A 9822-nucleotide genomic window follows, 5' to 3' on the forward strand; every position below is an offset into this window, starting at 1 on the left:
AATAAGTTCTATTAAAAAAGAAATAGTTAATCTACTTCATATACACAAAAATTATTTAAATACATTTAAAGAAATAAATATAAAAATATACAACTTTTGGTTACTATTTTATTCTTTTCTAAAAGTTTAATAAGAGTTATGATGCTTAGATGCAATTTTAAGCCACAATTGATATACAAGTTTTAAAATTAATACAACTGCATACAAGATATTAAAAAACAAAGAAATTGAGTACATAAAAAAATGAGAAATAAGTAAACAAAATAATAAAAAAACAACAACAGCACATAACTCATTCTGAATAGAAATATTTTCTTGAAACGGATAACTCATCTTATTTTAAATTTATGTAGACTTCCTTTGTACCTTACTTTTAAAAATTTGATTAACTCAAGAACCTGTTATAGAATCCCTATTTGTTATTTTATTTTCTTAGCTGCTGATTATTTTCAGAGTGATAAGAAAGCAAATAGAGAGCGAAATAATCGCAACAAATGTAGCTTTTCGTCTTGCTTGCTGAGTGGCTTTTCATTTCGCATTTCTCAGCGGCTGTCTGAAGCATCTCGACCGCAAGTGGGAGGCACAAGGAAAAGAAAACCATCGGGGAAATATTTTCGCCCGTTTCTCTGTTTTCTTTTGTGTTTAAGTGAGAGCAGCAGTGTGCTTAAAGCTAACCGATAACAGCAGCTCATGAAGAGCTAATATAATAAAGGTAAGTCTAGACAAAAAATAATACTTTTAAGCTATTCTCATTTAACTCTGTATGGCATTAATAAGTATTAATTTTAAAAAATCATAGTACCAAGAAAACCTATAATGAATTTAGTACCTATACAAGGAAATGAATCTATTTTGGCGAAACCAAAGTTTGTTTACACTTGCAGTTTTCGATTTGATTATGAGATCAAATGGGGAAGTCTGTATACATTTATATCTAAAAGATATTCCTCATTTTAAGATAGTTTCCTGTAAAAATCTATAGAAATCGTAATGGCCCCACTGTGCATATCTGTTATCGCTGTCTTCAGTTGGAGCACAACCTTCAGCCGATCTCGGCAGATCTTCACATCTCCTTTCATCCCGAGCAGACAGCCGGAGTCAACCGCTGTTACAGTGCGCACACGCAACACGAACCAGAGTGGTTGCGTGTCGAGTGGGCAGCCACCGATGAAGTGGGCGCACACTCGCTAATAGCCGCAAAATTGATGCAATTGAAGCAGGAGATCAAGATGGAGCTGAAGCCCCAACTTCCTGTATGAACGAACTTGTTAAGCGTCGAATTTCCTTAGCTTCAAGCTGGAGACTTGGAAATCGAGATGCAAACAATGGAAATGAGGGTTTAGGTTTGAGTTTATCTTACTAAACTCTTGCACAATAACTTTTCAAATAATTTATTAAGATTTTTGAATTTAATAAAAATAAATATTATTCAATGCCGGTTAGAGAGCTTTGAAAAGTGAAAAGTTTTATCAAACCGAAAAAGAATTTAGAATGCTATTAAGCCCAGAATTGCTCTGCTAATCTAATACTTTTTCTTCTCGAAAAAGATTTGACAGACAGTCGAAACCCTCTTAATTTTGGCTGTTAAACTATATTTTCTTATCACAGACTTTGTTTTACTCTGCAATCATAAAAAGTATACGAGAAACCTGTACTAGCTTCAACCTACAAACGCAGGTAGATTTTTTAAACAAAAGTTTACATTATTTCATTTCAGCGACAACACAAAAATAAGTTCATAAATGCAGAGTACATTTGTTGAGGTTATTTTATAAATATAAGATAAGGAAAATAATCTAATAGAATCGCTACTTAAATGGGTCACAGACCACTGTGCTGAGGTGGAGTGCCGGTCAGCTGGCATTTGTCGAGGGTGTTTGTGACCGACCTGGCCTTTACTCATTTCTCAAGAATGTCTGATCAGAAAAAACAAAAAAACAAGATTACCCAAATCCACTTATATACATACAAAAATACGTTTATATGTAGATAGTTGGCTGCATTTGTGGCTTTATCAGAAGACGCTCCACGAATAACACGCAGTGGGACTGGTAAACAGCAAAGAATTGTGTCATAAAGAGAACGAAGCAAGAGATGGCAGATACACTTTTATTTCGCTGATGATGACTAAAAGTGTGCTGTGTGGCAGCAAAAGAAAGCAAATAAAGCCGGCTCGATCGCTCTCCGTGATCATTCACTGAATGTCCAAGGGTTCGCTCAGCTAAGCCACGCCCTCAGGCGTTGCCGCAATAGTGAATGATCTCACACACGGGAAGTGACGGCCTCGAAGTTATACATTCGGTTTCCAGGAATGCGAATAAATCATAAAGTGCAAGGAATGCAAATTGCATTAAATGGAGTGTGTAATGGTGTGCGGAAATCCTAAATAATGTACCCATATACTGAAATATGTGTGTAGTATTTACTGCTAGCGATAAGATGTCACTTGGTATTCATCATCGAGAAGAAAGCGGCACGTAAATACTATTTAAAATAGTGATTAATGCTTGTACATAACGTCAACGATAAGAATTGGGAAATGAGCAAATAGGTATTATTATTAAACATCCTTGAAATGTGTTTCTTAATTGTATTGTATTGTATAGGGTAATTAACTTATTCTCTAACATTTGAACATTCATAGTCCAAAAATATTTATTTTCAAGGGGTTCTCTTAAACGCTTTTTACTTTATGCTCGATTTATCAAAACAATTAAAATAATTCGGAAACAAAGGTGAATAATAACTAACCAATGCAACCATCTACTGTTTTTAGGTATAGTACTATAGTTTCTTGTAGTAACTTTTCACTGTACCGAATATTATTCATCCGTGAGATTTCCGCCCTGAGGTGTCGCCACCTGGCGGCCACACCAACATACATTCGCAGCATTCTAATTAACTCCAATTAGCGACCGACCTTGAAGTTGGAGCATAAGTTCGCGGTGTCACTGTGTGCGTGTATGTGTGTGCTGCGGAATGTTTTGAGGAAGTTTTCCTCACAGGAAAAGCGGACTCACCCAAGTCGTCCATGGCGTTGCCTTTCCCTCGACGGGCCGATGTGTGTGCGTGTGCTTCGGCTGCTCTCCAATTGGAATGCTCACGGCAGTGGGCTAGTTCTGGTTCAGTTCAGTTTTCGGCCCAGGCACACGCGCAGCTAATTGATGTTGATTGAAGAGGCGAACGAAAACCGTGGTCCACGCAAACACTTTTCACTCGTGGCTCGAATACGGATTCGCGGAGTTGGACGTTCGCTAGTGTGATCGAGACTAATTCGAGCAGTTGGCCAGTAATCGCGCTCTTCGCCGCGAATTGGAGACGAGTTTCATATGAATCACTTCGGTTTTGGAGCGGCGGCGGAGCGGCCATAAACAATATCCCCAATCTAGAGCTGGAAGTAACGTCGATGTCACATCGATACATCGATGTTTCTCCAGCTGTTGTTGGGGCCAGCTTGCATTAGATTTGCATATTTCCCGCGTTGTGCATCGTCAAAAACATCGTAAAGCCACAAAAAGGTGTGTTAATTTAAGGGTTATTCGTTATTTTAAGCACTATTTGTTTGAGAGTTGGCGAAGAGCTGAGAGCAAGCGCGAGAGAGCAACAGCTGATTGGTTATCGATAGGGAAACTATCGGATGGGCGAAGTGATACAAGCTAGCTATTTTCCCACTAGATTCAGTTCGTTATAGATTTGAATTCCACATTAACACAACTCTATCTATTACGATAAACTCCCGAATTAAATTTGTCGCAACTGTTTTTCACAATGTTTTGTGTATTTTAGGCTGTTTTTGTTCAGCTTTAGCTTTTTGTGTACCGAATAGTTGGCAACTCTGGGTGGGGAACCACAAGTTCACTAGTTCACATCTACAGTAACAAGTGGCTACAAAAAGATATTTAAACTTTTACAAGAATTTTACAAAATATTAAAATGTATAATTTGGAAAATTTTTAATCATCAGTATATTTATTTTAATATAATTTTTGTGTTATAACTAATTATAATTCCTGGCTTAATCTTGTCCTAAATTTTAATATAACACAGTTAGATTATCCTCAAACGGAACAATTAGATAGCTTAATAATCTTTCCAAATATATATATGTAAATTAAATTTTTGTAATTTCTTTTTTATTGACTTTTTAAATTATGTTTTAACATTTTTATGGAATACTTCCTTCAACAATTTTCATTTTAATTAACATACACTTTATTGTATTATCACATGCCATACATTTGGCATAGCTTATACTATATTTTGCTATATATAAACTAATTAAATATTCAATGCACTAGGAATTCTAAAGTTGAACTTATGGAAGTTTGACTGTAATTAATTGTTCTTACAAAATCCGTAACTGCTGCCTCAGTCTCATAATTTAAAACCGACTGGGAAATACTGAGAACTCCAATGCCAGTTTCGTTTATCTGTCTATAAATTGCCTTTTTATCTGCGGTAAACAATGATTAGTTAACAATCTGCAATATATCTCGCATTTTCAGTCTGTATAAAGATTAGGCAGCCGATCTTGACGTGAGAAGGAGACAAAATGGAACGAATAACTGATACACCGATCAAAAATAGAAAAATCCGGAAACTGAGCAATGTGGAAATGACGGAAGTGCAACTAAATGATGCCAGAAATAACGTGGAAACTGGAAGCTCTCATGGAACCGAAGAAACCAAATTCAACGACAGCAATGCAGAGGAGCCCCCATCAAAATGGTTTAGGTCCAGACTCTTCATCATATCGCTCGTCTTTTCGTGCCTCCTGATCACAGCCATGTGTATTGGCTTCGTGGTCCACTATGGGATGGCTGAAGATGTGGGCGACATGGATACGGTGAACTATTGGCCGGTGAAGCTACCCAAGGAGCAGCAGGAATGGTACGATCAAGGAATTAAGGAGCTACAGAAAGCCGTCTCGAGAGACTTTAATCGGCGCCGTGCCAAAAATGTTATTCTTTTTGTTGGCGACGGAATGGGTCCGAATACAGTGACCGCTGCCCGAATATATGGATTCAAAGAGGAGGGTCTCCTCAGCTGGGAGCACTTTCCCCACATGGGGCTACTAAAAACTTACTGCGCGGATAAACAAGTGCCGGATTCCTTCTCGACAGCTACGGCTCTCTTTGGCGGCGTGAAGGTTAATTACGAGACGGGTGGAGTGGACTCTAATGTGCCTCTGGGAAACTGCACAGCCTCCTTGCAGCAGGACCACCACGTACAGACAATCCTGCGATGGGCTCAGCTGGACGGAATGCGTACGGGCTTTGTGACCACCACCAGGGTAACGCATGCCACTCCCGCTGCTCTCTATGCCCATGTACCGGATCGTCGTTGGGAATGTGAGACTGGAATGACGCCAGAGGCCCGGGATCAAGGTTGCATGGACATCGCACGACAGCTAATCGAAATGCCCACGGGTCAAAAGATCAATGTAATTATGGGTGGAGGTCGTCAAATGCTTGTGTCAAATGTTAGCCACTCGGATGCCGATCCCTTGGACACTTGGGCAAGCAAGTCAGCAGATGGGCGAGATCTCATCCGGGACTGGAGACGGAAGAAAGAAGCTGCAGGAGAGGCACATGCCGTTATCCAAAACAATCGTGAACTATGGAATCTCAATGGCCAGGAGGTTGACTACCTTCTGGGCATCTTCGCCAATGGACACCTAATGTACGACCACGAACGGGATCGAGGCGATTCCGGAATGCCATCACTTTCGAATATGACCCTCAAGGCGCTCGAGGTGCTGGGAAACAGTGACAAGGGATTCCTACTTGTCGTGGAAGCCGGGTTAATCGATCAAGCTCATCATAGGGGTAAGGCTCGCAAGGCCCTTCATGAAGTTCTCGAGCTCAGTACGGCGGTAGAATCTACACTTAAGTTCCTCAAGTCAACAGACCGTCTGGATGAAACACTGGTCATTGTGACCGCCGATCATTCGCACAGTCTGACCATAAATGGACACCCAGATCGGGGCTCCAGTATACTGGGACTGGCGGGCAAATCAAAGACGGAACAGACACCCTATACCACACTCACATATGGCACCAGCTACGAAGGATTCCAAGTGGATCCCACCACTCAGAAGCGCAAAAATCCCACAGAAAGCAATATTCAGGACTGGGAATACACCCAACAGGCAGCCATTAATACAGATGAAAACCTACATGGCGGATCGGATGTGACAATCCATGCCGAAGGTGCCATGTCCTACCTGTTCCATGGAGTGCACGAACAGAGCTACGTGGCCCACGCCATTTCCTATGCCTTGAGGATCGGACGATTCCGAGACAGCTCCATAGCTGAAACGCTGGCTGAGCTGACGCCGCTTTAATTTTTGTAATATGTAAGCTTAATACTATCACTTCTTGCCAAGTTTAAAATCAGGGATTAAAATACTTAAGTTAAGAATTAGAAATGGTTATGGTTTTTGGTTTCTTCAATTGCGTGAGGGCTCCCATTATACAAAGAAATATATTATAATGAGAAATGTTATTGAATTACTTAATAAATATTTAAAATGAAGAGATTGAATTTTATTTAAGAAGAAATAAGTATAAGTAACAATATATAAATATGTTACATGGAATGCGGATTTTAGTGAGAGCAAAGATTAAAGCTTTCATTTAATTAGACTGCGGACAAATAATATTCTTATCTAATTGCAGTTTCTTATTATCATTTCCAACTTTAGCTGAATTCATTATCTTAACGAAAATAAATCAAAAGTACTCACAACTAATTCCTGGCGGTGTTCGATCTCAAAGGTTGGGTATTTTTAAGGGGATTCAACTGTTAGCTTTGAATAAATGTATTAATTTCTTTTATATTTTAGTTAAAAATGGACTTGCTGCAACTGCACGACGACTGTCTGGATCTTATCTTTGTCAACTTTAAACTGGATGAATTACTGCCATTATACAGGGAAATTCACAATCGCTTTGATGAAGCCATAGAAAGGCAACTCCATCGGTTTAGGGATCTGGAGTTTAGCATGAGGCTGCCTCCCCCTTTTCACGAAGATCTGATGATAGCCTTGGGTCGCCACCTGTACAGCCTTCACATCAATGTTGGATACTCAACCAAGGACCAGGACATTCTGCGATACCTGAAGCCGCTGTGCCAAGGTGCCTCCGAAAGCCGAAGATTGCGGGCTCTAAAGCTGGACCATGCCAAGTGGTCACCCGAAATATTGGCGACCGTTCAAGCTGTGGTTCCTTCGCTGTTCTTCTTGGACATGCGTCACTGTGATGTGCGGGACTACCAGATAGCACAGCTCTTGGAATCGGCCGATAAGTTAAAGGCCCTCGCTCTGCTCCATGTTAACAATCAGACTGGAGACTCTTACCTGCAGCCTAGTATACTCAATAGGTTGCCATCCCTGAGACTCATCCACATCACAATCCTTGGCCCATTGCCGTTCTCCGCCGAGGATCTCGCCCAGCAGTGCCCAAATCTGAGCCTTCTTATAAGTGATCTGATTAATAGCGAATTTAAAATATACGGACCTCCTGGTTACCTGCAAAAGTATTATAAATACTATCATGAGTATTTTAAGAGTCCTTGAGAAATAAATTGATTTATTTTGACATTTTTTAATTGTAGATATATAAAACTTTTTTATTACCAAATTATTTTAATAAAGCGTTTCTGTGACCCTCTGTATTTTTATAAAAAATCGTATTTTATTATAAATTTAGGAAATCATTGAAAGATAATTTAAATGATAACCAATTTAACTAATTTAATTTAATAAAACTTCAATTTTAAAAGTGCATTCGCTTGACAAGATATGGAAGGCGCCAAAACGATTGCAACTATCACGATAGTTTCAAATTTATCGAAGTTTGCCGGCCGGCCACATCTCTAATTGCCAAGTAAAATGTAAAAAAACATATGGGCAAATGCAAAAGCTGATGAAATAGCAAGCCAATAAATAGCATTTCGTGACAAAGAAGCAAGAAAAGTGAACTCCTAAACTCCTCACGATGGTCGTGCGCTCGTACAACGATGAGCTCAAGTACCTGGAGAAGGTGAGCGACCACTGCTGGCGGATCAAGAAGGGATTCCAGCCCAACATGAACGTGGAGGGATGTTTCTACGTGAACAGTCGCCTGGAGCGTCTGATGCTGGAGGAGCTGAAGAACTCCTGTCGTCCGGGAGCTGTAGGAGGCTTCCTGCCTGGAGTAAAACAGATCGCTAATGTGGCAGCACTACCCGGTATCGTGGGTCGTTCAATTGGGCTGCCCGACATCCACTCCGGCTATGGATTTGCCATTGGAAACATGGCTGCCTTCGACATGGATGACCCCTTGTCTGTGGTGAGTCCCGGAGGCGTTGGATTCGACATTAACTGCGGCGTCCGCCTGCTGCGCACAAATCTGTACGAGAAGGACGTGCAACCGGTAAAGGAGCAGCTAGCCCAGTCCCTGTTCGATCACATACCCGTGGGCGTAGGCTCCAAGGGCATCATACCGATGAACGCCCGCGACCTGGAGGAGGCCCTCGAAATGGGCATGGATTGGTCTCTGCGGGAGGGCTACGTCTGGGCCGAGGACAAAGAGCATTGCGAGGAGTACGGTCGAATGCTTAATGCCGATCCCGCCAAGGTAAGCATGCGAGCCAAGAAGCGTGGTCTGCCCCAGCTAGGAACTCTGGGTGCTGGTAACCACTACGCCGAAATCCAGGTGGTGGACGAGATCTATGACAAATGGAGCGCCTCAAAGATGGGCATCGAGGAGAAGGGCCAAGTGGTGGTAATGATTCACTCCGGAAGCCGTGGCTTTGGTCACCAAGTGGCCACCGACGCTCTGGTGCAGATGGAAAAGGCCATGAAGCGAGACAAGATCGAGACCAATGACCGGCAGCTGGCCTGCGCTAGGATTAACTCGGTAGAGGGACAGGATTACCTCAAGGCCATGGCGGCGGCGGCCAACTTTGCTTGGGTTAACCGCAGCTCGATGACCTTCCTTACGCGTCAGGCCTTCGCCAAGATGTTCAACACCACACCGGATGATCTTGACATGCATGTCATCTACGATGTCTCGCACAACATTGCCAAGGTGGAGAACCACATGGTCGATGGCAAGGAGCGAAAACTGCTCGTTCACCGAAAGGGCTCTACGCGAGCCTTCCCTCCGCATCACCCTCTCATCCCTGTGGACTATCAGCTCACTGGACAACCCGTCCTGGTGGGTGGAACCATGGGCACCTGCAGCTACGTTTTGACTGGAACAGAGCAGGGCATGAAGGAGACCTTCGGCAGCACTTGCCACGGAGCGGTGAGTCACTCTTTATTTCCTATTAAAATGCTTATCTGTAAAGTAAGATTATTTCGTATTTAAGTAATTAAATTGAATCAATTTTTATTTGCGACTTGTTATAATTTGTTTTAATATCTATAACTTAGTAATTGCTTTTTGTTTCCAGGGTCGCGCCCTTTCCCGTGCAAAATCTCGCCGTAATATCGATTATAAGGAAGTGCTGGAAAAGCTAGATCAGATCGGTATCGCCATTCGAGTAGCTTCGCCCAAGCTGGTCATGGAGGAGGCTCCAGAGTCGTATAAGGATGTCACCGATGTGGTCGACACCTGTCATGCGGCGGGCATAAGCAAAAAGTGCATTAAATTGCGACCAATTGCGGTTATAAAGGGTTGATAGATACTTCTACAGGCTGATTAAATCTTAATTTATTTAACGGAATTAAATATAAATAAAGATTTGTATGTTAACATAAATATTCCTAGAGAATATATTTTGAATATAATTTTTTTGAATCTTGAGACCACTGTATGTTTTAAAAATATTTTT

General features: G+C 41.4%; 4 protein-coding genes across 6 annotated transcripts in view; 3 read left to right on the plus strand and 1 right to left on the minus strand.

Moving 5' to 3' along the window:
* Window positions 1-3581, minus strand: part of Pax (paxillin) — a 29343-nt gene extending 25762 nt beyond the window's left edge. Inside the window, exon 1 of one of the 2 annotated variants that reach the window (XM_086837306.1) lies at window positions 3021-3581. In XM_086837306.1, the coding sequence (XP_086693432.1) occupies window positions 3021-3033 (13 nt within the window). In that variant the 5' untranslated portion in view covers window positions 3034-3581. The remainder of the gene's footprint in view (window positions 1-3020) is intronic. The other variant, XM_086837311.1, reaches the window with a different exon arrangement.
* Alp12 (Alkaline phosphatase 12) lies at window positions 514-6537 on the plus strand. Of its 2 annotated transcripts, none has more exons than XM_086837315.1 (2): window positions 514-712; window positions 4506-6537. In XM_086837315.1, exon 2 carries the CDS (start codon window positions 4553-4555, stop codon window positions 6344-6346), a length of 1794 nt encoding a protein of 597 aa, XP_086693441.1. In that variant the 5' UTR covers window positions 514-712; window positions 4506-4552; the 3' UTR covers window positions 6347-6537. The 2 variants fall into 2 exon arrangements, with proteins under 2 accessions (XP_086693441.1, XP_020804800.2); XM_020949141.2 differs by lacking the exon at window positions 514-712 and adding an exon at window positions 3120-3518.
* A 230-nt stretch (window positions 6538-6767) lies between these two features.
* On the plus strand, window positions 6768-7603 carry LOC110181370 (uncharacterized). Its single transcript, XM_020949098.2, has one exon. The coding sequence runs from the start codon at window positions 6854-6856 to the stop codon at window positions 7577-7579; it is 726 nt and encodes a 241-aa protein (XP_020804757.1). The 5' UTR covers window positions 6768-6853; the 3' UTR covers window positions 7580-7603.
* Window positions 7604-7845: 242 nt separating this feature from the next.
* Window positions 7846-9749, plus strand: RtcB (RtcB RNA ligase). The gene is made up of 2 exons (XM_020949107.2): window positions 7846-9293; window positions 9442-9749. The coding sequence occupies exons 1-2, from the start codon at window positions 8001-8003 to the stop codon at window positions 9667-9669; spliced, it is 1521 nt and encodes a 506-aa protein (XP_020804766.2). The 5' UTR covers window positions 7846-8000; the 3' UTR covers window positions 9670-9749.
* Window positions 9750-9822: the final 73 nt, after the last annotated feature.

Source organism: Drosophila serrata, unplaced genomic scaffold, assembly GCF_035046125.1.
Source record: "Drosophila serrata isolate PLE 108 unplaced genomic scaffold, ASM3504612v1 contig_302, whole genome shotgun sequence".
Taxonomy (NCBI): Eukaryota; Metazoa; Arthropoda; class Insecta; order Diptera; family Drosophilidae; genus Drosophila; species Drosophila serrata.

Excerpts from the sequence above, each read along its gene's own strand:
- RtcB (XM_020949107.2), top strand. The coding sequence starts at position 8,001 with ATGGTCGTGCGCTCGTACAACGATGAGCTCAAGTACCTGGAGAAGGTG. Across the intron at positions 9,294-9,441 it reads GCAGCACTTGCCACGGAGCG|GGTCGCGCCCTTTCCCGTGC; the intron begins GTGAGTCACTCT and ends TTTTGTTTCCAG.
- LOC110181370 (XM_020949098.2), top strand. The coding sequence starts at position 6,854 with ATGGACTTGCTGCAACTGCACGACGACTGTCTGGATCTTATCTTTGTC.
- Alp12 (XM_086837315.1), top strand. The coding sequence starts at position 4,553 with ATGGAACGAATAACTGATACACCGATCAAAAATAGAAAAATCCGGAAA.